The sequence below is a fragment of the Rana temporaria genome, chromosome 13, assembly GCF_905171775.1.
Source record: "Rana temporaria chromosome 13, aRanTem1.1, whole genome shotgun sequence".
Lineage (NCBI taxonomy): Eukaryota > Metazoa > Chordata > Amphibia > Anura > Ranidae > Rana > Rana temporaria.
Window position 1 is genome coordinate 76,681,383 of NC_053501.1, and position 27,480 is coordinate 76,708,862.

At 43.5% G+C, this 27,480-nt stretch overlaps 2 protein-coding genes across 3 annotated transcripts in view; one reads left to right on the forward strand and one right to left on the reverse strand.

Moving 5' to 3' along the window:
- Window positions 1-1,853, reverse strand: part of RTF1 (RTF1 homolog, Paf1/RNA polymerase II complex component) — a 106,185-nt gene extending 104,332 nt beyond the window's left edge. The window contains exon 1 of the mRNA XM_040332122.1: window positions 1,512-1,853. Within this exon, the coding sequence (XP_040188056.1) occupies window positions 1,512-1,589 (78 nt within the window). The 5' untranslated portion in view covers window positions 1,590-1,853. The remainder of the gene's footprint in view (window positions 1-1,511) is intronic.
- An 83-nt stretch (window positions 1,854-1,936) lies between these two features.
- Window positions 1,937-27,480, forward strand: part of NDUFAF1 (NADH:ubiquinone oxidoreductase complex assembly factor 1) — a 67,576-nt gene continuing 42,032 nt past the window's right edge. The window contains exons 1-2 of one of the 2 annotated variants that reach the window (XM_040332124.1): window positions 1,937-2,046; window positions 14,827-15,438. In XM_040332124.1, coding sequence (XP_040188058.1) covers window positions 14,926-15,438 — 513 coding nt within the window. In that variant the 5' untranslated portion in view covers window positions 1,937-2,046; window positions 14,827-14,925. The remainder of the gene's footprint in view (window positions 2,047-14,826; window positions 15,439-27,480) is intronic. The other variant, XM_040332123.1, reaches the window with a different exon arrangement.

The following is a 27,480-nucleotide window of genomic DNA, read 5'->3' on the forward strand; positions in this document are numbered from 1 at the left end:
AAAACCTTTGAGATTGATATCACCTGGTCTTCCCAGACGATGATTGAGAACAATCCATGACACACTGGCAGGTCTCAGCTTTGCAAAGGGGGCAGTGCATGCTATAAATTCTGCAGGGTGCCCAAACATTTGCAGACGGCATTTTTTCGTTTTCTGTCATTTTGAAAGTGTAAATGATGGAAATAAAATCTAACTTTTATAAGAATGTCTAATCTGTAATTTGATGCCTTTTGGAGATTTTTCCATCTTTCCTTGGCTTCGTTATGCACATCAATACAAATTTTTACCTGGGGTGCCCAAACTTTCGATCCCCACTGTACTTATAAATGCTCCTGTTATTTGCACGTTTTTTTTTACATGTAAACACAGGGTCTGCAGGTGAATCGTCGACTCACAATAGGGCAGAGTTGGGCAGCATTAGTAGCAGCACTGCACACTGAGATATCAGGATGCAGCTCAGAACTAAATCTTCAAGGGACTGTAAACCAGGATAGTTGGCAAGCTGCTTTGGGCCCCACAACGATGGGGCCCAGGGCAGCTTCCCCTTTCGCCCTGCCTTAAAGCAAAGGTCCACACAAAAATGGAACCTCCGCTGTCCGATCCCCCCCCCCCCCCTCCAGTGTCACATTTGGCACCTTTCAGGGGGGAGGGGGAGCAGATACCTGTCTAAGACCAGTATTTGCACCCCCTTCCAGGCATAGACCCCCGCATTATAAAAACCTCCGCTGTCCGGATTCCTCCCCCCCCTCCGGTGTCACATTTGGCACCTTTCAGGGGGGTGGGGGGGGGAGCAGATACCTTTAAGACAGGTATTTGCACCCCCACACACACACGTCCCAGAAGACAGCAGGGATCAGTGGCATTGCGCAGCGCAAGTTGCTCATGTGCAATAGGGAACCAGGAAGTGAAGCCGCAAGGCTTCACTTCCCGATTCCCTTACTGAAAATGGCGGTGGCCTCAGACAGAGATCGGCTTTGGGTGCCGACATCGCGAGCGCGCTGGACAAGTAAGTGTCCTTATTTTAAAAGTCAGCAGCTGCAGCATTTAAAATAAAAATAGTCAGACCGCCGCTTTATAGACGGCCCTGAGTTTATAGCACATATCCAGCGGCCTTACATGTTAGTGAGGGACAGAGAGTTTGTTTAGGTATTAGGTTAGTTTCTGTAGCATTGGATATTACATGTGGCCCTTTGGTGATGTCAGGGGCCACACTTGGGTCCCCTTTACCAAGCTGGGGACCATCACCAGTGTAGGATCCATAGCAGGTTGTTTGCACGGAGGCTTCTCAATGAAAGTGTATTGGAATCCTTCACAAGCCAGCAACGCTGTACGTGAGAGGACAGAGGGAATTCCCTCGGTGGGCCCGAGCAGCGCCCGGTGTAGTACAAGGTAACAACACAGGCATGGACTGTTGTGTTGTGGGCATTAGGTGTGAATGAGTGCCCAGGCCCGGGGAACAACATACAGTCATTCTAGCTGTACGCATGCTGTACGTAAAAGGGATTTCTCACCTGATCTAGGTTCGAATCGCTGCCGCTGTCTCCGGTATCCGAATCGATAACGATTCGCCTCGTTCGTTTCTTCACCATGTTTGCAGCAGACAGGCCCTACCACCGGAACCACAGCTCTCGCAGAAAAACACAGTGCCTATGCGCAGCTCCCTAGACCTCAGAGCCCTTCCCCTCGGCGCCCTGACGCTTGAGGGCGTGTCCGTGACGAAAAAAAACACAATGAATGAGATTAGCGCTTGAGATAAGACATAGGCTTCCTATTAACTGACGTCATTTACTAAAGTGAATTCTGTCGCTCTTCGGGTCCCTTAAATGGGACGAACCTATTGTTTAAAGTCGGTGCAAAAACGTCCGCGGTTTCGCTTCTAATAAGTCGCGATTAAATGACGTATTGTGGGTGGAGTCGCCTGACTGACGTCCTAGCTTGCACGCTGGTGTTTGGTCAGATTAGGCGACCCGTCAGAATTTGTAACGGAAGTGCTGTTTGGTCCTTCAGGGTTACACGCAGGATTGAAGCAAGTCTATGGGAGGACAGGTCGGTGACTGAATGAGCTGATAGTAGGGGAAATTCGGTTTCGCCAATTTGTTTATAAAGATACGTGTTTTAGGGCTGTTACCTCTGATAATTCCCCCTCTATGGAAATGGGACGATAGTGTGCAGTCTGCATCCAGAAGGAAGTAGACTGTGGCAAGTGCTTGGTTTCTTTCTGGACCTTTCGTTTTTGAAGTGTGTCCTTCCAATGCATATGTGTGACTGTGTGTATATCTGTGCATCGTTTATTTTGAGGCACATTTATCAAGCAAATGAATTGCATGATTTGGACTCGCTCACAGCAATAGTTAAAGTGGTTGTAAACCCAAAAACACATTTAAAAAAATATATATATAACATGCAAGACAAAGGCATAATGAGCTAGTATGACTAGCATACTAGCTCATTATGAATTACTTACCTTAGATCGAAGCCCCCGCAGCAACCCTCGTCCTTTTCCGCTGCCGCCATGATACCCAGAGTGATTTCCGGGTATCGCCGCTCCGGCGCTGTGACTGGCCGGAGCGGCGATGACGTCACTCCCACGCATGTGCGTGGAACCGGCACAATCCCTGCGCATTCGCGAGTTTCCGGCACTTTCCCATTTAAGCTTGAGCACGCTCAGTGCGCCGTTGTCGTGCCGTAGACATCGGTGCCCGATTTTCTGCAAATATCTCTTTACCCACTTGTTTACTGAGCACATATACCCCCTTCCTGACCAGAAGACTTTTTTGCGATTCGGCACTGCGTCGCTTTAACTGACAATTGTGCGACGTGGCTCCCAAACAAAATTTACGTCCTTTTTTTCCCCCCACAAATAGAGCTTTCTTTTGGTGGTATTTGCTCACCTCTGCGTTTTTTTTTTTTTTGCGCTATAAACAAAAATAGAGCGACAATTTTGAAAAAAATAATATTTTTTACTTGTTGCTATAATAAATAGCTCATTATTATTATTATTATTATTATTATTATTATTATGATTTTTTTTTTTTTTTTTCAGTCTAGGCCGATACGTATTCTACATATTTTTGGTTAAAAAAAAAAAAAATCGCAATAAGCAACATAATTATTGTTGTGTGTTTTTTTTTTTTTTTTTTTTTTTTTTTTTTTTTTTTTTTTTTTACTAGTAATGGCGGCGATCTGCGATTTTTATCGGTACTGCGACATTATGGTGGACACTTTTGACACATTTTTGGCGCCATTCACATTTATACAGCGATCAGTGCTATAAATATGCACTAATTCCTCTATGTGACTGGCATTGAAGGGGTTAACACTAGGGGGTGAGGGAGGGGTTAAATGTGTACCCTGCCTAGTGTTACTAACTGTGGGGGGAGGGGACTGACTGGGGGAGGTGACCGATCTGTGTCCCTATGTACAAGGGACACAGATCGGTCTCCTCTCTCCCTGACAGGACGTGGATCTGTGTGTTTACACACACAGATCCACGTCCATGTCTCTGGATATTGCGGACGCCAGGCACGCGCATCGGTATCCCAGTGATGCGGCGGGGCACATGCACTCGCGCGCCCCCCAGTGGCCAGGAGGAGCGGAGGCCGTAAAAAGATGGCGACTCAGAGAATTAGAACCACCCTGCGGCCGTATAAAGTCGTACGGCCGTCAGGAAGTGGTTAACCATGTGGGTTAAGGAGATATTGCAAGCACCTACAGGTAAGCCTTAAAGGAGTTGTAAATAAAACATTTTTTTTTGCTGAAATGACCGTTTACAGGGTAATGAGACATAATAGTTAACTGATTCCTTTTAAAAAAGATTAAAAATAGATAATCAATCATATAATGTACCTCTAGTTTCGTTTTTGCATGTTGTTTCCTGCTTCTGCTGTACAGAGCCAATACAGGGCAGTGATGGTTTGGAAAACGAAACTGATTGTTGCTGAGGGGTTTTAGACACACCGTAATCACACCTCCCTGATTAGTGACCACAGAGAGAAAGCTCCCAGTACTGTGGTTATCATGAAACAGACAACCAGGAAGTGTGGAGATCAGAGAAGAATTACAGCAACTTGAGAGCAAAAACGAACAATGAGGACATGAAAACAGCACTGCATTAAGGTAAAGGAAGCTATTAAGATAAAAAAAAAAAAATTCCTTTACAAACCCTTTAATGTAGGCTTACCTGTAGGTGCAAGTAGTTTAAGAGGGTTTACAACCACTTTAAAGCTGTTGTAAACCCAATTAAAAAAAATAAATATAAAATAAAAACCTGCAAGACCAAGGCATAATGAGCTAGTATGACTAGCGTACTAGCTCATTATGCATTACTTACCTTAGATCGAAGCCGTCCTCGTATTCCCCTCCAGCCGCAGACATATCTCCCAGAGGTTACTTCTGGGTATCGCCGCTCCGGCGCTGTGACTGGCCAGAGCGGCCATGACGTCACTCTGCGCATGTGCGCAGGAGCCGTCAAAGCCGGCATTGTTCATTCAGAAAACCGACATTCTCAGTGCGCCTGCGCCGTTGTCTACGGCGCGCATGCGTCGTAGACAACGGTGCATTATTTTTGGCAAATATCTCCTAAACCGTGCAAGTTTAGGAGCTATTGCAAACACCTACAGGTAAGCCTTAAAGGGGTTGTAAAGGAAACTTTTTTTTTTTTTTTTTTTTTTTCATAATAAGCATCCTTTACCTGCAGACATTCCTCCTTTTCACTTCCTTATTGTTCGTTTTTGCTCAGAAGTTGCTCTATTTCTTCTCTGTTCACTTCCTGCTTGTCCGATTTGTTACTCACCACCGTGATAGGAGGCTTTACTGCGGTGGTCAGTGACGTGCTCACCCCCTCCTGGGAACTACATCTGTGCGGCAGGACGCTCTCTACGTGTTAGAGACTTCAAGGAGGTGTGAATTACTGGGTGTGCCGCAATTCATACTGGGAAATGTAGTTCTTACATGAACGAGCGCCGCAAACCAGGAAGTGAATGAGAGAACAGAAACTAGAACGCCGTAGGTGATATAGATGAAGGAATTTAATAGGTATTTACTCGTTTTTTAACAGAATCATTACACTATTCTGTCTGTCTACCTTGCAGATATTAATTTTAGGCAAAAAAATGTTTTTCCTTTACAATCTAGGCTTACCTGTAGGTGAAAGTTGTAATGGAGGGTTTACTTCCATTTTAAAGTGACACTTAGACCCCTTTCACACTGAGGTGCTTTTCAGGCGCTTTCACGCTAAAAAAAGCCCCTGAAAAGCTAACGAAAACCTATTTCCATTAAAATCAATGAATGCTTTCACACTGGGGCAGTGCGCTGGCAGGGCAGTGAAAAAACGCCCCTCTCCATTGAAATGAATGGAAAGCTCTTCAAAAGCGCTCCGTGTTTTACTAGCAGTTTAGAGGCGCCTCAGGCCCCTTTCACACAGAGGCGGCGTCGGTGGAAAAGCGGCACTATTTTTTTCGGCGCTTTACCGTCAATATTGCGGTGCTATTCGGCCGCTAGCGGGGCGCTTTTACCCCCGCTAGCGGGCCAAGAAAGAGTTAAAACCACCGCAAAGCGCCTTTCCAGAGCCATGGTGCCCAATTGATTCCTTCACCGCTCCAAAAGATGCTGCTAGCAGGACTTTTTTTTACCATCCTACTAGCGCACCACTCCAGTGTGCCCTTGGGGCTTTTACACTGGAGAGACAGCAGTGGCTGTTTCAGGTCGCTCCAGAGGTCGTTTCAGAGACCCAGTGTGAAAGGGGTCTAAAGGTTCATTTTTTTTTAAAATAACAAACATGTTGGAACCTCGGATTACGAGCATAATCCGTCTAAAAAGAGAATGCTCGTAATCCAAAGTCCTTGCATATCAAAGCAAGTTTCCCCATTGAAGTCAATGGAAACGAAAATAATTAGTTCCACATTGACTTCAGTAGCATGCAATACCGCATGCGACCAGAGGCGGGGGGCGCTGGAGAGCCTCTGAAACGGCCAGAAATGCCCTAGGACAGTTCGGCTGACCTTGTCAAACCTCTGAAAGACTCGGTTCCCGAGGTTTGCCAAGGTCAGTCAAACTGTCCTCGGGCCTTTCTGTGCATTTCCGAACGGCGCAGATCGGCTCTGGCGCCCCCCACTTCAGGACAAACGCGGTATTGCACACCGCATAGGATGCATTAAGGTGAAAAAAATGGAAGGTTTACAGCCCCTTTAACTATAGACAGTTGAGCCATGGCCAATCCTGACACTTCTCTCATACATGTAAAAATCTGTATTTTTATTTTATTTTTAGTTTGAAAGTAGCTTAGAACCCCCGAACATATTTTTTATTTTTTGGAAAACTATGTAGAAGAATACGTATCGGCCTAAACTGAGGGAAAAAAAATAGTTTTTTTATATATTTTTGGGGGATGTTTATTATGGTAAAAAGTTAAAAAATATTAATTTTTTTCAAAATTTACGCTCTACTAAAAGCCGCAGAGGTGATCAAATACCACCAAAAGAAAGCTCTACTTGTGGGGAAAAAAAGGACGCCAATTTTGTTTGGGAGCCACGTCGCACGACCGCACACGCAGTGCCGAATCGCAAAAAGTGCTCTGGTCTTTGACCAGCAATATGGTCCGGGGGTTAAGTGGTTTAAGTAGATGTAAACCCGATTCATGAAATTTGAGCTGGGCGTGTATGTGTGTGTGTGTGTGTGTGTGTGTGTGTGTATGTATGTATATATATATATATATATATATATATATATATATATATATATATATATATATATATATATATATATATATATAATCTGCAGTGTTTTATTTTTATTTTTTATTATCTCTCTTCAAAGCACTATGTTCCGTAGCTTTGTCCTGCTCCGTTCCTCTGTTATCCGCATGATAACGTTTGGCAAGCTCTTTGAGATGGGAGCCTGAAGTGTGTGTCAGGGAGGTTGTTATAAATAGATTAGCACAAAGCTATTCACAGGCAACCTCTGCATGTTTGGGGAGGAGGTGTGTGCCTTAGCTGTCTAAAGCCTCATACACATGATCGGATTTCCATCTGACAAATTTGTGGAATTTTGTGCAAAGGGCGTTGGCCGTGAACTTGTTCTGCATACAGATGGCAGAACTTTTTCAGCCAACATACACAACTAGGTTTTTTTTCTCTTTAGCGCCACCCTTTGGGCAACTTCTGCTAATGTCTTATGGTTAGCATTGGTTCGGAGCATGCGTGTTTGTACTTTGGATTTTAGTCCGACGGACTTGTGTACACACGATCGGACAATCCGACGGAACACATTTGTGGTCGGAAAACTTGAGAGCATGTATCCCACATTTGTTGTCCGGAAATTCCGAACAGAATTGTCCGATGGAGCATACAAATGAACAGATTATCCAACAAAAACCTTGCCATCACACAATTGTTGTCGGAAAATCTGATCGTGTGTATGGGCCTTTACAGTGTCTAGCGACAATCCACACCTACAGGGATATCGGGAAGAGAAAATTATAAGCGGATATGCACTTTCTAAACAGTATATAAAGGTGAAGAGAGCAGATATACATATGAAACTTATGTAGGAAGATTTATTTAATCTCTGTGCATCATCTTAGGCTGTTCACTTCACTGGGTATATGTGAGGGTTTACATCTTTTTTAATACGGATTTGCATAAATGGCAATTTAAACAGAATTAAACACACAGCAGGCAAGTTAAAGAGGCTTGTGGGTTTTGCTTCCTCTTTGTTTCCCTGCAAAGGTAAAGCATAAGGGGCTATTATGCATCGCATTGTGTTTCACTTACCTGAAACTGAAGCCTGCGATGTCCCCGATTTCCTCGCCTCCACAAAGCGTCTATCTTTCACCCTCTTCCTTCCCTGTATCGCGGCTCCGGCGCTGTGATTGGTCGGAGCAGCGATGGCGGCGCACCCAGTTTGTACCCGTCTTTTTGGAGGGCATAGTCCTAAGCACAAAAGCAGAGGTACTAATAAACATGCATCTATTGCTGAGCTATAGTCCAGCAAACAAATGCTGCAATCAACGTTCAGCCTGGTGCTCAGCAAAATGTGTCCCTGGGGATGCCTGCATACACCAGCTTACATGCCTCCAACAAACACTGTTGTGTCCCTCCATCAGCCAGATGCTGTCTTGAAAGCAAGGCTTTTCGATCTGAGCCTCCCTGTTTGCCGTATACACCATGTGATGCTGAGTCACGCCCCTATTCCCCCCTCCTCGATCGCCCTTTATTTAAAACCACCGATTCCCGCGCGCACTCTAGCGCCGCTTGGGGACCGGCGTAGGGGGACAGGGAAGGGAGAGAGAGCCATCCATGACCCCTCTAGGGGGAGGACCGGAGCTGCACGATGCCTGCCCTCCTGAGGGGGGGGGGGACCACATGGCATGCTCTGTGATACTGTGGGGATACCCCAGCAACCCGCCCTCCTCAATATTATCCCAGTGGCTGCGATCCTTCTGGAGGGAGCCAGCAACACAGCCTGCTAACACAGCGCGATATACAGAGGAGGCATGGATAAAGTATGTTTTAACACCCTCTAGTGGCGATTTGTTTTTATTTTTATTTTATTTTTTAGGCATGACATGGTACAGGAGGTGGTCAGAGACTGGGGACATGGTACAGGAGGTGGTCAGAGACTGGGGACATGATACAAGAGATCAATGGAGCCTCAACAGTGCCCGTCAAATGCAGCCTGCCTGTGTCCCCAGTGCAGCCTACCTTTGCAGGGGTAGAGAGAGGAGAGCCGCCGCCTGGTTGATTAGAGCGGCGAGAACATAACGGCTTTCATATCAATAGCTGTGTGTTCCCCGCCGCGTGTCGTCACATACAGCCCCTCCCCCCTTGTTCAGGAAACTTTTATAGACCGATCACCCGTCCCAGGATTGGACGGATGATCTGTCTATCAAAGTGCCCGGACAAAGAGGAGGGGCTGTGATGCGACGGCGCGCGGCGAGGAACACACAGCTATTGAAATGAAAGCTGGTATGTTCCCGGCGGCGGCTCTCCTCTCTCTTTTGCGCTATACGACACCCCCGTAATGGGCGGAGCCCAGGCCCGTCCCATTTCCGGCTCCATTATCGGCCTTTTTGGCAATTTGCCGAAAGAGGAAAAAAGGCAAGTTTCGACGGATATGTTTCAGCGCATCCCTACTTAGGAGTCTTCACTTGCCTCTCCCGCCACAGGATTCTGCTGGTAACCAGACAGACCCAATCTTCACCCATCAAAGACCTTCAAGGACCGGGTCCCTTTTTAATAGGGGTTCCACTCCCCTGGACCTGTATAACACCCTGCCAGAAAAAACTTTGGTATGTGATGGAAAACCAAAGAACTGTGTCCCAGTGTCCAGTCCTTCAAGAGAGCCCTCCATTACAGGCAAAACCTCTGTCTCCTTTTTCGAGGCCCAGGTACCATCCACTTTGGCCTCAGTGGCACTTTGAATGGATCCGATTGCATAGCTTGCTTGATCAAGGAAGGATCCTCTTCATAGTGGCAACCCCCTATACGTTTAGTTTTCCTGCCTAGAACTAGTGTACCTATTGGAAAATTACTATTCTATATTACTGTTCTGGGGGCAACACAAAATGTGGGATTTTCTTTTACTTTCACTTTTGATGATAATGGTAAACAGGACAAATAGGGTGAATCTCCCTAATACAGGCGTGCTTAAAGTAGACAAAAGCAGCCTGAATCTTTTGTCAGAGGAGGTTGCTAAAATAGAGTAGCAGAGAGCAGCTCTTATTACAAAACAGCTCTGAGAGTCTCTGCCTATGATTACAGGGGGTGTGTGTGCCTTTCCTCCAATCAGCAATGTTAGCTATCTTGGCTGTATGCCCAGACATCACACTCTGTGTTGACCAGGAAGAGAAAATCTCCTAACACAATCTGAACATTCTAATCAGTATATAAATGTGAAGACAGCAGATCTACATATAAAACCAATGTAGGGAGATTTGGTTAATCTCTGTGTATCATTTGAGGCTGTTCACTGGGTGTATGGAGGGTTTACATCCACTTTAACATTTTGAAGAGTGGGGGCCACTTAAGTGACCAGTCGCGGGCCACAATAAAAATGAAATGGTTCCGAAAGTAGATTTTGTATTTTATTTTGAAAAGCATAATGAACTTTTTCCTTCTGCAGCTGATAAATGCCGGCGGCAGGAAGAGCAGAAGTAAGCTCTTAAAGGTTGAGCACCTCTGCCCTAACTGGAGCAATGCCCGCAATTAAAACATCACAAGTGTTCTAATCCCTCTTCACTCTGTTCAAACCTTAACCGCTTGCCGACCGCCCACCGCAGTTTTACTACGGCAGATCGGCTCAGCTGCGCAAAATCACGTAATATAACATGATGTTGCTATGCGCCCCCTGCTCGCCCCTGGTGCTGATGCGAGTGCCCGGCGGGCGCGATCACCGCCGGGCACCCGCGATCGCTCGTCACAGAGCGAGAACCGGCAGCTGTGTGTAAACACACAGCTGCCGGTTCTTTCAGGGGGAGAAATGGCTGATCGTGTGTTCATACAATGTATGAACAGCGATCGGTCATTCCCCCTTCAGTTAGAACACACTTTAGGGAACATAGTTAACCCCTTCCCTGTCAAATCGTTTTTTTTATATATTTTGGGGGGGATATTTATTATAGCAAAAAGTAAAAAATATTGCATTTCTTTTTCAAAATTGTCTCTCTGTTTTTGTTTATAGTGCAAAAAATTAAAAACGCAGAGGAGATCAAATGCCACCAAAAGAAAGCTCTATTTGTGGGAAAAAAAGGATGTCAATTTTGTTTTGGAGCCACGTCGTACGACTGCTCAATTGTCAGTTAAAGCGACGCAGCGCCGAATCGCAAAAAGTGGCCCGGTCATTGACCAGCAAACGCATTCCTGTGCACATCACATGCCATGTGTGTGCGGTGCGAATACAACCTTACAGTTTTGCAACAAAATGGCACAGGACCCTTTTTTTATTTATTTTTATTTTTTTTTCGCACTGGAAAAAGAATGCATGGGTGTTCAGACTGTCCAGACTATTTTCGAGTATTTCCGACCGTCTCCGAGTGTCACCGGCGCCCCCACACCTCTGGCCAAAGCTTGAATCCCACTTGTTTTGCGAGACAAAACTCGAATTGCGAAGCGCTCATTAACCATGTTACTCACAATCCGAGGTTCCACTGTACAAGCCTTTCATTGTAAATATCTGAGTCAAAGTAAAAAAATATATATTATACAGACACACACGCAGTTTAACCCTTTCGCTGCTAGGCCCTGTGCTCTATTTTGTACACTCAGGTGGCCAGACCATTTTTGCAATTTTTTGCTTTTTTTATTTATCACTTATAGCTTTCAGAGTTTGTAAAATACCACCAAAACCATATATTTTCTGAAAGCATTTGACCTCAAGAATAAAAAGAAGGTGCCCCATGGTATTTGCACAAATGTTTATCAAACAATATTTTTGCTAAAAATACACTAAAACCATTATTACCAGATAAAAACACAGCTAATTCTACAAAATTCCTGCAAAATTTTAATATAAAAGCTTTACCTGTATGGAGTTAATATTTTAAATTTTTACTTTGTGCCTTTTTGCAAAATGGTTCAAATCGAACGTACGCAAAAATGTAAAAAAAAAAAAAAAAATCTGAAGGTTCTAATTTTTCTCTTACAGTATTCAGAATTTGTGAAAGACACCCCCCCCCCCCCACACACACACACCTGTAAAAATTCTGGAGGTTTTCTTTTTCACTTACAGCTTTCAGAATTTGTAAAAGACCCCCCCCCCCCCCCCCCAAAAACAATCCTTTTCTGAAAGCACATGGCCAGTAAAACAAAAAGAAGGTGCTACTGATTTTTAAGGCAGCACAATATTTGCACAAATGTTTATAAAAACAATATTTTCGCTAAAAGTACACTAAAATAATACATACTGCACATAAACATAACTTACAAAATGCCTCCTAAATTGCAACCTAAAGCACATTCACACTGAAGCGTAGGGGCATCGGCGGTAAAGCTTACGTTTTAGCGGCGCCGTAGCGTCATTTTAGAGGCACTTTTAGGCCACTAGTAGGGGGCTTTTAACCCCCGCTAGCGGCCGAATAAAGGGTTAAAAGCGCCCGCAAATCCCTGCTGCCGCAACGCTTTGCAGGTGCTTTGCGCTGGCCATTGATTTCTGGTGAGATTTTATATATACTGGTGAGATATTGGAGGTCTAAAGGGACCCCCATATCTCTATTTTTGAGACAAAGTCTTTGCAGCACTTTACTTGAATGAATAAGGAATCTATATAGAGATTCCTCATTCATAAAATGACAGCCTGATACATAGTGACAATCGCGGTTACTATATATCAGCTATTGGTGTCAGTGGGGGGTCTAGGAGCAATCTGTAGTGATCGGTGCCTGCACCCTCTCTACTACAGGGGGGCTTGGTAAACATCTGTTTACCAAGCCCCAACTTCACCCCCACCTGCACCGCTATCCCCGCCACACTCCCCAGCCTAACAGATCACGGAGATCAATGCAGGGAGAAGCTGCAGGTGGCTGGAGGGGAAAGATGAATGTCCCTCGGATCAGCCATGGATCGGGGCTGCGGGGGCAGTATGGGAGGTGATCTGAGTGATGGGGGGGGGAATATCTGGACCCCCCCCCCCCAAGCCCCATGCAGCACCTGAAGCTGGCGGGAATGGAAGAGGAGGGATTCTGGCTAATGATGGTAGCTGCATGGGAAGAGGTTTGCGGGGGTTGGATCAGGTGTGGGGGAGGTAATCGGTGCTGGGGGGAAGAAGGTGAATGAAGGGGATAGGAAAAGAGAGTGGGAGGAGCACTTTTAGATGCAAGTTAGTGTCAGAAGGTGGAGAGGCAGGGGATGGAAGCGGCAGCATGGAGGGGGGGCAGTCACATTAGGGGTAATAACGCTGATCAGGGGGTTGTAATTCGCTTGCTCGCAGAGTCTTCTGAACAATTCTGCTGTACGTTTTTGGTCATTAAAGTCACCATGAGCTTCATAACAGAGGGAGAAATGAGGTCCGTATGGAGTTGGCCACCTGCTGGCACTCCTTTCCGGGAGTGAAAGGGTTAAAACCAAACTCAAAGCATATATAAAAGACACCAATCATTAATAATGGTGATGGAATTTTAACTTGGTATCAGCCTCTTGCAGTCCCTGAACATCGGGCTTCAAGTGGATAGGAGATGCAACCTAAGAAGCCAATCGGGTGTGTTGCAATAAAAGGAGCATGGTGATAGAAGGGTGAGCTCATCAGTGGGCTGCTTCTACTTTCACTGTCCACTCATGGGGTTGGGATGGGGCAAAGACCTGTCAATGAAGGTGAAACTGTGCCTTCTAAAGATCAGGTTCCCTTTCCAGTACATAGTTACATAGTTACATAGTTAGTCAGGTTGAAAAAAGACACAAGTCCATCCAGTTCAACCACAAAAAAAATAAACAAACAAAATAAAAAACACAATACAATCCCATACACCCAACTCCATACCCACAGTTGATCCAGCGGAAGGCAAAAAACCCCAGCAGAGCATGATCCAATTTGCTACAGCAGGGGAAAAAATTCCTTCCTGATCCCCCGAGAGGCAATCGGATTTACCCTGGATCAACTTTACCTACAAATCTTAGTACTCAGTTATTTTATGTACATTTAGGAAAGAATCCAGGCCTTTCTTAAAGCAATCTACTGAGCTGGCCAGAACCACCTCTGGAGGGAGTCTGTTCCACATTTTCACAGCTCTTACTGTGAAAAAACCTTTCCGTATTTGGAGGTGAAATCTCTTTTCCTCTAGACGTAAAGAGTGCCCCCTTGTCCTCAGTGTTGACCGTAAAGTGAATAACTCAACACCAAGTACACTGTATGGACCTCTTATATATTTGTACATGTTGATCATATCCCCCCTAATTCTCCTCTTCTCAAGAGTGAATAGATTTAGTTCTTCTAATCTTTCCTCATAGCTGAGCTCCTCCATGCCTCTTATCAGTTTGGTTGCTCTTCTCTGCACTTTCTCCAGTTCTCCGATATCCTTTTTGAGAACTGGTGCCCAAAACTGAACTGCATATTCCAGATGAGGTCTTACTAATGATTTGTACAGGGGCAAAATTATATCTCTGTCTCTGGAGTCCATACCTCTCTTATACAAGAATGGACTTTGCTCGCTTTGGAAACTGCAGCTTGGCATTGCATGCCATTATTGAGCTTATGATCAACTAAAACCCCCAGATCCTTCTCCACTACAGATCCCCCCAGTTGTACTCCCCCTAGTATGTATGATGCATGCATATTCTTAGCCCCCAAGTGCATAACTTTACATTTATCAACATTAAACCTCATCTGCCACTCAGTCGCCCAATTAGACAGAGCATTGAGGTCGGCTTGTAAATTGGCGACATCCTGCAAGGACGTTATTCCACTGCATAGCTTGGTGTCATCTGCAAAGACAGAAATGTTACTTTTGATCCCAGACCCAATATCATTTATAAATATATTGAAAAGTAAGGGTCCCAGCACTGAACCTTGGGGTACACCACTGATAACCTTGGACCATTCAGAGTAAGAATCATTAACCACGACTCTCTGAATTCTGTCTTTCAGCCAATTTTCTATCCATTTACAAACTGATATATCCAATCCTGTAGACCTTACCTTACACATGAGCCGTGTGTGCGGAACTGTATCGAACGCTTTTGCAAACAGGACTTTTGCACTAAATAGGCTCTTATATATGTATTTTATCTGTGTATTTAGCAGTTTGCATGTAGTTTAGCTTTAAGGCAATTGTAAATAATATTTTCGTGAAATGTATACCTTAATTGATAAACTTCCCTTTTTTTTTCCCTCTCTCTGTAGGAGTACATTTCAAAGATTCCTCAACCGTGCACATGGAGGTGTTGAACTTTTGATGTTAACCTTTAGTGATTACTTATACTTATAGAACTTGTAGCCAAAATGATCTTTACACACAAAATAATGCAGAGATTCAACTTTTCTCATGCATACCGACAAACAAAGGCATTTTGTCCTTTGTTGTATTCTTCTTTTCACCATCCTATCCTAAATTCACATGCTAGAAGTTACAGGAGGCCAGGCACTTCTCCTGATCATATACCTTTTTGGAAAAAAAATGATTTCACCCTCAAAAATACAGCTGAAAGTCTAAAGAGAAATTTTTATCTTCTGTTTAAAGAGATGGGAGACCATCTTAGAGGTCCAGGAGGACAACCTCTAAAGGAGAGCCTTATCGAACAGACAACTGTGGTGTGGGATTTTAGAAGCCCTGAAGATCTGCAGAAATGGACAGCGTCATCTGACATGGAAATTGGTGGGAAAAGCCAGGCTTTCCTGAAGCTTGGAAGGAATGATCAAACTGCACTTTTTTATGGAGTGCTTAATTCTGAAGTACCTCGTGATGGAGAAACAACTTCCAGTGGATATTGCACTTTGAGGTCAAGGCCTCCTAAGGTCTGTCTAACTGTAAAAGCCCTATGATGTACTGTATCTGCAAGTATATTTAATTTTTTTTTACAGTATAGGATTAGTGTACAAAGATTTCCTCGATTTCACATCTTCGCGTTTCCTGTGTCACATTTTCACGGGAATGGGCTGGTGTACTTGCATTTTCGACAGGAATATAGTCCTTGGCCTTTTTTAAAACTGTTTTCACACACCTGAAAACATGCCACATTTTCTGATGTGTGAGGGTTACATTAAGAATTGCAATTTACACGCTGTCCTGCACCCACAACATAGTGTACCTAGCATAAGAACTATTTTACTTTTTGTGTTTTGTTTTTTGTGCGTATTTTGTTTTTCCAAATCGTCTTTCAGAAGAGCACCTGGAGGGAGTGTAGCTCCACCCACTTTCCCACAAAACACTGCGGTCACGATCTTTAAAACCAGATACTTTCACCATGGCCTCAGTTATAGTGTTTCCTCCGCCATGGTGGAAGCATTGAGAGGGACATGGGTGGGCTACACTTTCTCCAGGTGGGGAATGATGCCTAGCATCCACTTTTTTTTTTTTTTTTTTTTTTTTTTTTTTTTTTTCCTTTTCTGTGGGTTCATTCCAGCACCCCCCTGATGGGAGGGGGTTGTTTCTGGGCTCCTTCCTTCTTCCCAACCTGGCAAGGGCTATGACCAGTTGTGAAGCTCCTGCCTTAGACCTGGTGGTTTGGGGGCTGGGGCAGATGTCTCAGCTCTCAGAGACCACCACTTGCACAGGTGACATCACATCTGGATTGGGCGGGACATGAGCGGCTTTCGGTTCCAGCTGCTGGAGCGCTCCTGTGGAAGGGGCAGGACCCGGCTTATGATTGTTTCCAGGCCTTGTAATGACGAGAAGCCCGGTAATTTTTAAAAGGACACCTGATTTGGCCTGCTGCGCCCCCTCTGTGATTATGGAACCAGTGGCAGGAGGCACAAACACCAGCCAGGCCCAGGTAAGCAGCTCTTGTGTTTTTTTTTTTTTTTTTGCCTATGGGCTGTATTGTTCTCTCTGCTCTTCCCTTCCCCTGGGGGTCGGGGTTAGGAGCCTGCATTGCACTCCCCAAGGTTATGACTTTCTTCTGTGCCTTGGACTGTTGGAGGGTGGTTTTTGTTTGTTTGTCACACACCTGCTTATGTCTTTTTGTCTGTGCTTGTGTTTTAGCAGGCTAAAGCTACAGAGAAAACCAAGCACTCTCCACCTCTTCCTAACAGAAAAGGCCCATCCTGTTAAGCCACCTTTAGGGATTCCTGGCCCAAGCCTTTAAGTAGGGCAGGGGTCAGCAACCTTTTTCCACTTAAGGGCCGGATTTAATGTATGTGAATGCATGGAGGGCCGCATTCACCTGCTAATAAATGATGATCATCTGGACCCCTTTTACATTACACAGCCCGCACCTCTGGACCCCTTTACATTGCACAGCCTCCCTTGCACATCACATCACCCAGCCCCCCATGTTATGCTTTAAAATTGCACACGCTCATGGAATAGCAACAAACAGTACTTAAAAATCTCCATGGGTGACGCTTTAAACATTTCTACAGGTTACCGGTTTAGAATTAAAGGAGGTTTTGTGCTAGAATTATTGCTCTCATGCAAACGATTGCAGCGATACCACAGCAGTATCACATGTGGGGTTTGAACACTGTTTACATTTGCGGTCACGACTTGCGTGTGTGTTCGCTTCTGTGCGTGACCACGGATGGATTGGGTGCCTTTTTTTTTCTGATCACTTTTTTCTGTCAGAAGGAATGTAAACATCCCTTGTGACAGTATTAGGCAGTGACAGGTACTCTTTATGGAGGGATCTGATGGCTAAGACCACAGATCCCTCCTTTGCACTTAAAAGCATTCAAAACACTATGTTTGGCTGTTTTTCAAAGCTGTAATTTAAATAAATATATATATATTATTTTATTTAGCCAAAAATTGCATTATACATACCAAGACAGTAATGATGCAAAAGACAAATATCTAGGGATGCTGGTGACCACATCGGAGCCACACAAGCAGCTCAACAGATTGGATCATTTACACGACAACAAGTTCTAAGTTGGGCAGCAATAGAATATATATATATATATATATATATATATATATATATATATATATATATATATATATATAGAAAATAGGTGCACTAATTAATAAATTCACAGTGCAAAAATTGGGACATAAAAGTCCACTCGTACAGATGGAAGTATAAGATTTGATAAAAAATATCACTGAATTTAAAAATAAAAAGTATATAAAGCAATGTGTATTTGATTTAGTCCAACAACTATGTTAATAAGTGTCCAACTGGAAGACCCTTATAAAAAAGGAGTAATTAGGTGAACCAGAGAAAAACTTCAGTGTTCTTCAAAACACAAATACCAAGAGTATACCATCACCACATAAATTCACTTATTACCTGACGGCAAAGATATCAAGCGCTGGATAGTACTCCCAACAAACACCAACAGGCTAAGCAATTCATCAATGGACTCAGGAACCTCTATCTGTAGAAGGGCAGATGGTGAGGGTAAAGATATCAAGCACTGGATAATAATCCCAACAAACTCAAACAGGCTGGGCTTTGGCAGCAAATTTTATTTATCAATGGCCCCAGAAGCCTCTGTGTCGATGGAAGAGCTGATATCAAATCTAAATGCTCCAGGATACAATCCCAGAGCATATATGGGAAGAGGAAAGCCTCGTAGTGCAGTATGTTCCAACAAAGGGTTTATTAAAACAGCACACTAAACGCTAACATCAAGGCAACCAGAAATCGGCAAAAAAAAAAGCTGATTTCTGGCACACAAAACAGAGTGGCGGTTTGCAACAGCCTGCTCAAACGGATAGAAGTCTCACAATGGGCTCCACCCCTTCTTCTTTTTTTTTGGTTGCCTTGACGTAAGTGTTTAGTGTGCTGTTTTAATAAACCCTTTGTATGAGTGGACTTTTATGCACCAATTTTTGCACTGTAAATGTTTTGATTAGTGCACCTATTTTCTAATTATGTACGTTTGTGTCAGGGGTTCGGACCTTTTTGGGTTGCAGCTTTTCTCCACTTATATATTTACTTTTTATGTGTACTTATTAGTCAATAGTTTATTTGCCTCTTCCAGGAGGGTGGGATAAGGGCAGGATTTTTACCCATTTTTGATAGCAATAGACATAACTGCTAGAGCACAGTGAAAAACCACTCTAATGTCGCGCACACACGATCGGAAAATCCGACAAGAAAACCGTGGATTTTTTTTTCCGATGGAATCTTGGCTCAAACTTGTCTTGCATACACACGGTCACACCAAATTCTGACGGTCAAAAACGCGGTGACGTAGAACGCGACGACGAGCCAAGAAAAATTCAGTTCAATGTTTCCAAACATGCGTTGTTTTGGGTGCGTCAGCATTGCATACAGACGATCGGAATTTCCTCCAAGAAGTTTTCTTGTCGGAAAATTTGAGAACCAGCTCTCAAATTTTTCTTGGTGTAAATTCCGACAAAAAAATTCCAATAGAGCCTACACACGGTCGTGTGTACGCAGCATAAGAATCTCAACCTAAATAGAGGAGCCCCAGCTTAGTAATGCAACCTTATGGGATATAGAAAGTAAAAATATATGGGTCATAAAAGATCCCCGGTGGCCAGTATAACCCAAAAAGGGTATAGTCTTAAAACTTCAATATCAAATATATTATAGCAGTAAAAAGAAAACAGCAGGAGTAAATTTCCAAACTGAATGGTGTGACCTATAAAGAGAAACAGTAGAAAGGGAAGAACTGGGAAAAAGGAACAAGAAATGGAGGGGGGGGGGGGACACAGATGTCAGAAAATGAAAAAAGGGACGCGGGCCCAAAGTACAAAAAATTGAAGGCTGTAATTTCTTTAAATTTGGCGTCTTTAAGTCTTCTTTAAACTGGAAGTGATGTCATGACATTGCTTCTGGGTTACTAGATCCGAGACCCAATCAAAGCCGATTCTGGTTTTGTTTGGATCTCCGGCCAGTCGAGGGATGTGCTGGCTGGTCGCTCGGCCCTCCGGGTAGGATAGCAGAGCCCGGGCGAGCAGCAGGAGGGGGGGGTGAAACCCCCTCCCGCTGCTTGGGAGAACAGCCGAGCGGCTTCTTGGCTGCATCGGTTGTTATCCCAAGAAAGCCAATGGAGTTAAACTGTCCGTGAATTCATCACGTGCACTGACGGGCCAGACATTTAGTTTCAGTGGACTGGGTGCGGACCATAGGTTATTGACCCCTGATGTAAGGCTTGTACAGTGTAGTGCTTCTCACTAGAATGGCTCACCTCTTTTCAGATATAACTTGCGTCCTGTACTACAAAAGTCAGACAAACGGCGTAATGTGCCAGCCAGTCCTCTGCCATTGACCTCTTGTCCAAGGAAGGTTAGCGACTCAGAGGACGAGAGAGGCAGCGTGGCTAACTCCCCAAAAGAAGACAAACTATCCCTGGAGGAGGTGGACGATATGTTTAAAGCAATCCATACCACCATGAACATTCAAGAGGACAAGGTCCAATTATCTCTTCACGACAAAATGTACCAGGGCCTGGGGAAGGTCAAGCACTGTTTTCGGTACACAAAGTCCTTTCAGAGGCTGTGAGAAGAGAATGGAGTGGTCCAGAAAGAGCTTTTTTTTTTTTTCCTCTAAATCACTTAAAAGAAGATTATTTTTTGATAAGGACAAACCTTTGGAATAAAAGGCACATATTAGAATAATGATCTGGCGTTTGAGGCTATGGGCATCTTTAAAAATGCCATAGATAAGATTCCTTTCTAAAATAAAAAAGGCACGGGACTCAACTTTAGCTAATCTCAAGCCAGCTGTGAATTCAATTGTGTTGGCCAGAAACTTGGAACACATTGAAGCCAGAACTTCCCGGGAGGATCTCTTAAGATTACCATGCATTTAACAGAGATCTTTTGTTTGGCGCTGACTTGTAGACCATCTTTGACAGAACGGCAGCCAAAAATAAGGCGCCTATAGTTGAAAATAATTTTTGTGCCTTTCAGAAAACCCAGGGTCCTAAAGAATTGGGTCACTAGAGACAATATTCAAAGTGGTCAAGGCAAATCAGGGGTTTTCTAGCAAAGAACCAGTGATGGCTTTCCAGATGTGGGAGGGAGACTGCAGTCCTTCCTCCCACAGTGGAAGACGGTGACAACCAGTCTCTCTGCCTGTCTGTCCTTAACATTCCAGCTCAGGGTTACAGGCTGGAGTTTTCGGAAATGCCTCCAAGTCGTTTTTGTGACTCAAGTTCACAGAATTCAGGAGAAGTCCCTGGCAATGATGTCTTTTTTAGAAGGTTAATTAATATAGCAGGGAGTGATCATTCTAGTTGTCCAGGAAGAGGAAGGACGAGGGTTCTATTCTCTTATTTTTTACTAGTCAAAAAAACTTCAGGGTAAGTTTGGTTAATTCTAAAGCTAAATTGATAGGCGAGGCTTTGCGCATAGAACTGTAGGACGTGCATTCCCATAGCTCCCAGACCTTCCGGCTTCTCCTGGGCTTTCAATTCTGCCTACATTACCTAAATGGGGAAACATCAACCCAAGGACACCAGCAACATTCAAGAATATGAGCACTATGTTTATCACAAGTAAAGGGCACTTTACAATGCTGGAAATAATTTTTAAACCGCCACAATAATGGCAGCTGCAATATCCACGCTGAAAAATTCTCAATTTTTAAGTAGCAGGTTCTAAGTTAAAACTATAAAACTGCTAGAACATTATAGTGCAGGATATGTTAATTAAAAGAAGAAATTCTAATATTCAGGAAAAAGCATAAAAAGAAGAGGAAAACAAAGAAATCGGAGGGGAGGGAAAAAAATGGTGGGGGGGTGGTCTCAAGGTGGGTCCTCCTGGGTATTCCATAATTCCCAAACACGATTGTGAACCTCCCTCTGTCCTGTATTATAGCAGTCAGTTTCTCCATCAACTCCACATTTTTAATCCTAGCATACAAGGCATCTGAGGAAGTAGGGAGCGTTTTTTCTAATTTAGAGCTATAAGACAGCGTGCAGCCCTAAGCATATGGCGCAGCAGCTTCTTGTAGGGTTTAGAAATATTCAAAGGGGATAGGCCCAACAGGAAAAATGCAGGTGTTCATAGGATAGATACCTCAAAGAGGTGACCCAGTAGTTGTACTAAGTACCAAAAAGCGGACAACTCCAATAAATATGGAAGAGGGTACCCCTATCTCAGTGGCAACACCAACAATAGTCAAAACTAGTAGGATAGATAGTGTGGAGTACATTTTGGAATCAGGTACCAAAAGTTGAGAATTTTATATGCGTTTTCCTTATAGAGAGTACACAGGGAGCTCTTGGCAGCCTGAGACCAGATAACCTGTCATGCCTCCAAAGGGATTTCCTCATCCATTAGGATATCTTTTTTTTTTTTTCTAATGACACTCCTGTTATGCTCTTTCCAGATCTTTCTCGCCAGACCCTGGCCATGCGCTGGGCCCTGAAGCCACTTGCGCAGCTCCTGCAGGAATGCAAAATTAAAGATTAGTGGCACTTTCCTTTCCACCTTCTTTTATTTTTTTTATTTATACATACAAAAAACGGGTATGAAAACATTCAAAGGTTTAGATAAAACATATATCGCATCCGAAAAATGTATCAATACATTTACAATGCCACCAATATAACAAAAGTCAAGATTTTAGCTATATAGGTCAGGGTAAATAAGAGGGGGGGGGACAAAAATAGGACAAAAGAACAATATGCAAACAAACATTGGGCATTTCAAAACCGCATATTTAAATCATGGATAAGCAAAGTGTTACTCATTGGGTCAGATGTTGAGGAAACCCCCAGGGCGCCCAACCAGAGAACGAAGGCACCCCATAGAAGTCCCACCTAGTAATAAGAAAGGGGTGTTGGGGAGAAAGGGGCACCATGGAATTGTCAAGGATTTAGGCTAACAAACCATTGAATAAAAACGTTGGGAAACGTGGTCAAGTGTCACATCAGGAGTTAAGGAACTAATACCAGGGTTAAGGTCAGAATGGTACCATAAATCCCAGATCTTTGAAAATTGGGGAAGAGTGTTGTGTACTATTGCAGTGAGGCGTTCCATTCTACAGATCTGTTTCAATGTTTGCAAGACCTGTGGGAGAGTAGGCGGGGATGGAGACAGCGAGAAGAATAAAGGTGGCCAATTTTTGGGCATATCTGGAGATGCCAGGGATCGGCAGGCCTAACAGAGTGGACTGGATCCAGTTGGAGGATGATATTAAACAAATCCTGTATAAACGTCTGAATGGACAGCCAAAATGAGCGGATCAGGGGACCGTCCCAAAAATTTTGAAAGTGAGAGCCAATGTCACCCTGGCATTTCCAACACACCCGGGGAGTCTTGGGATCGAATTTATGAAAAACTTTCGGGGGATCTGTACCAGAAATATAATATTTTATAAGCCGTCTCCTTTTGTTCTACACATTGTGATGATTTGGAAACAGCCTCCCAAATTTTCTGCCATTTGAGGGAGAGGGATGGTGCGATTTACTAACACGGACCATTTTTGCATATAGGAATGGGATGTATCAGTAATCAAGGTAGCGTTGTGTAAAAACCTGTAGATCTCAGAAACGAGATGGGTCTGGTATGGTCCCTGAGCACATAGGAGTTCAAACGGGTAGGTTTTATCTAGGGCCAGAGTAGAGGATTTAGAGGTAAAATGGTGTTTTATCTGAAGATACGAATAGAATAGTTGTTTAGGGATCTGATGTTTCTTTTGCAGTTCATCAAAGGGTAGAAGTGTACGGGTGAGGGGGGTGTACAATGTTTTGAAGCTGGAAAATGCAAGCCTGCGTCAATGGAAGCATTCAAGTGTAAGATAGGCTGTCAGGGATATCAGTATTGAACAGCACATTTAGCAGTGGAGGACATGGGGATTCGAGAGAGAATTGACAGGAACATTTCTTCCATATGGAAAGGGAGAATAACATTGGGCCTAGGCATATGTTTCCAAGTTGGCTTATGGAGGAGGCCAAAGCTGCCCAAATCATGGCACAGGGATGTACCGGTCTAGTGACGCTCATTTCAATCTCTGCCCACACACTGGACGCCATTCTGGAGGACCAAGTGATGATTGTTTTAAGATGTGTGGCAAAATAATATTCAATAAGATCTGGGGCTCCCATCCCACCCCGTGTCTTGGGCGCTAACATTACCGAACTCGTGATCCTGTGTGCTTTATAATTCCAAATAAAATTAGGAAATGTTTTCTGCGTGGCTTTAAGTTGTAACATGGAAATCGGGAGAGTGTCAAATAGGTAAAGGAGTCTTGGCATATTGGGCATCTTCAAGACATTGATGTGGCCCAAGAGAGAAATGGGATAAGCATCCCATTGTCTCAAGAGCTGGTCAATGTCTCGAAAGAGCGGGGGGTAGTTAGCCTGATGCAAAGTTGAGTATGAGGAGGTTGGGTTTACTCCTAAATATTTAAGGGAGTCTGGGCACCAATGGAAGGAGTAGTTTTGTTTGAGAAAAGTGAGATCTGAGGTTGGGATGTGTCCTTTCCAGCTCTGAGTCCGCCACAAAGGCAAAACTGCATCATTTAGCACCTTCTGGGACTTGCCAAAGTTTCTCAGTATGCTGAATGACTGAACTATTCCTGTGGGGCCCTTTACTTGTCTCCTTTCCTCAGGAGTCATCCATACCCCTTCTCTTTTTTTTTTTTTAGGGACTTGCTCATCTTGCCCTTGGAGATAGTTTGATATAACGCCCAGGTCATATATATATATATATATATATAATGTGTATGTGTATGTGTGTGTGTGTGTGTGTGTGTGTATATATATATATATATTAGTGTGTGTGTGTGTGTGTTTGTGTTATATTCTACGATCCAAGGTATTATGATGTTTATTTCTTTCCATGGTTCTATTCTCTTAGGATTTATTTACATGTTACGCTCTCACAGAATATTTCTGTGTAATTAACTTTTTTCTATTGCCCTGCCCCACGTCTCGCGTGTCCCCACTTAGGCCTATCAGTGGCAGAACATGCACTGTCTGTTGGTTTGTCATTTTTTTTTTTTTTTTCATTCTTAGTTATGCATTTCTTCATGGTGTTATGGAGCCACATAGTGGTCTTTTTATTTATTTTCCTCCTTTTTTTTTTCTGTCTCCGTTTTTGGCTCTCTTTTGCTGTGTCTTATTTGTTCAATTTCTTAGAGGCCTGAAGACATGTTGGTCTTCATTTACATTGTCTATTTCTTTCTCTCTTCTGATCCTCCTCCTTTATTTTTTTTCTTATTTCTCTGCCTTCTCCTGTCTACCTGGGATCTGTGGGTTAAAGAGAGGTTCACATTTCCTTATCTCCCTCTCCCCCCTCCCTTTGAACTATGTTACTTATTATGGCAGTCAGATGTCTGGTAAATTTGTCATCTTTTAACTGTCAAGGGTATAACACGCCAGAGAAGCAGAACCAAATTTTGTAACCAATCCATAAGATTCACTCCGGTCATACGCAACCACTATTATCCAACTTGGTTCCATAGTACTAATCCGTAATCCAAATCTAAGACTGTCTCCATTGCTTTCCACAAATCTTTTGCTCCTGAGGTCCTTGTCTCGTAGATGATGCTGACCGTAACATATTTCTTAAATTGAAATATCAAAATGTTATCTTTACATTTGCTAACATTTACATTCCTAGCCAGGACCATGCACATTTTTTCTCCTCAGTCCTCACCAGATTGACTTCTTTCGGTGGTCCATGTTTCACTGTGGGCAGTGATCTCAATGTTGCTCTTTTCTCTTCTGCGGACACCTCTGGTAAGTCATTAGTTCCTACTTCCAAATTGGCACACATTAAAACCCTTCTACACTACTCCACCCACTTGGTGGATGTCTGGCATGTTCAGCACCCCATGGAAAGGGACTACAGACATGAATCTGTCACTTACAACACCTATAGCAGACTGGACTATTTCCTACTCTCCCAATCCCTACTGGATACTTTTTTTCAGGCTTCTATGGGCCATCTTCTCTGGTCTGACCATGCTCCTGTACACTTGACGATAAAACACCCACCAACTTCCCGCAGAGGTGCTTCCTGGTGCCTTAATGACAATCTACTTAAGGATTCTCTTTGTGTGGCAGAGGTTACCAAGGCCACCCAGAACTTTGTGTCTGACCATTCCTCTGATCCCACTTTCACTCTTATACAATGTGGAGCTCTTGAATGTGTTGTCTGTGGCATCCTTGTCCAACACGGCTCGCACCTGAAAAAGATTACAGCGCTAGAAATTTTTGGATTCATTTCCACCATAGCTTATTTTGAATCCCTTCATAGATGTAATTTGTAACCCTCCACTTGCGTCACCCTATCTAATGCCAGGATTTGCTTCAGCTGCTAGACTCTCATTCTCTTGTAGCTCGCAACACGGCTCGTAACTACCACTACCCAATAGCTAATAAATGTGGCCAACACCTGGCAAGAATTCTACACCCATGGTCATCAACCCTGTCCTCAGGGCCCACTAACAGGCCAGATTTTATGTATTAGCTTGGGGAGATGCAGACTAGAATACTGAAATCACTGAGCAGCAAATTGTATCACCTGTGATGTATTTCAGTTATCTTGCCAACCTGGTCTTTTAGTGGGCCCTGAGGACAGGGTTGATGACCACTGCTCTAGAGCATTAATGGAGCACTCTAGAGCACTGATGGGATCATTAATGTTTACCGCAATGATCAAAATAACTGGCCGCTTAGTTCCTGTAGTTTGTTAGGGAGATCACGTAGCTCCAAGGCGCTGTGCCTGTGGAAGCTGTGCGGGCAGCCGTTAGAACACCGCTAAGATGGTGGACCACATGTTGGCGCGCAGGGCCATGCTGATGCTGTCAATGCATTTTGCACACGTGACAGTATGATTCGTCAGGACATTCCTTCCCTTTTAAAGGGGCTGGTGCCCATCATATTCATTGCAAGGAACATCCAATTAAGGTAATCTAGTGGTTAATTATCAAAAAATTTAATTGGAAATGGAACAGTTTGTTCTTAAAGTATCATACAGTCTCATGCATTCATGTACCCGGGTTTCTTTGGCGTGATGGACTATTACTGTCCGTTAATCGCTAGCCTTATCACTCACTTTTTTGAATCACCACTGCATATATTCGTCCCTAGGCCGTCTCGATCTCTGTGGAGCATTTTATACGCAGAGGAGAACTTTTTTATTTTTATAAATTCTTTATTTTAATTTTTCCTTCACAAAGATAATAGTACAACATTTCATGAAGTACATCTATACAATATTTCTGTTATTTTACTCATAACATCTTTTCTCTATTTACGTTACTAATTCTTCACCAACCATCAAAATAACATCAGATGAGAGTGAGAGAGAGAGAGAGAGGGAAAAAGTAAAAAGAAGAAAAAATAATAAATATATATATATATATATATATATATATATATATATATATACACAAGTGGAAAATGACATTCCCTCCCCCTGATTGCTCTCTCTCCTCTCTCCTCATTTATCCTCTTAACCAAAAGTTTTATCCTGTTCTGCTTTATTACTACAGTACATTTTTATTAACCTGGGACCCCCCCTGGTTATCCCCCTGCCCTTTGAAAGCTTGCCCTAGAGATTCAGACTTGGAACAGAACTGTAGAAAAAATGTGAAAGATAGAGAGAGACAGCAACAAAAAAAAGAGGAGCAACATCTACCAATCTCCTCCTCTCCCCGACCTCCCTCCACGCCCTCCCCCACTATCCTAACTGCTCCCTGTAAGTAAAATAGGGAGCCTAAGTTTGACGATATTTGTCCTCCCGCTCCCTAATAATCATGGTAAGATTTTCCATTTGTTGAATTTCTGTTACTTAAGTGAACCATTGTGATCTAGTTGAAGAGACCGTGATTTCCATAAAACTGGAATACATGCTTTCGCTGTTGTAAGCAGATGTCTCACCAACGATTTTTTTGTAATTTTTTGATTGAGAGGGGAATGTCAAACAGAAATGTAGCCAAATTCTCTCCCAGAGACGCATCC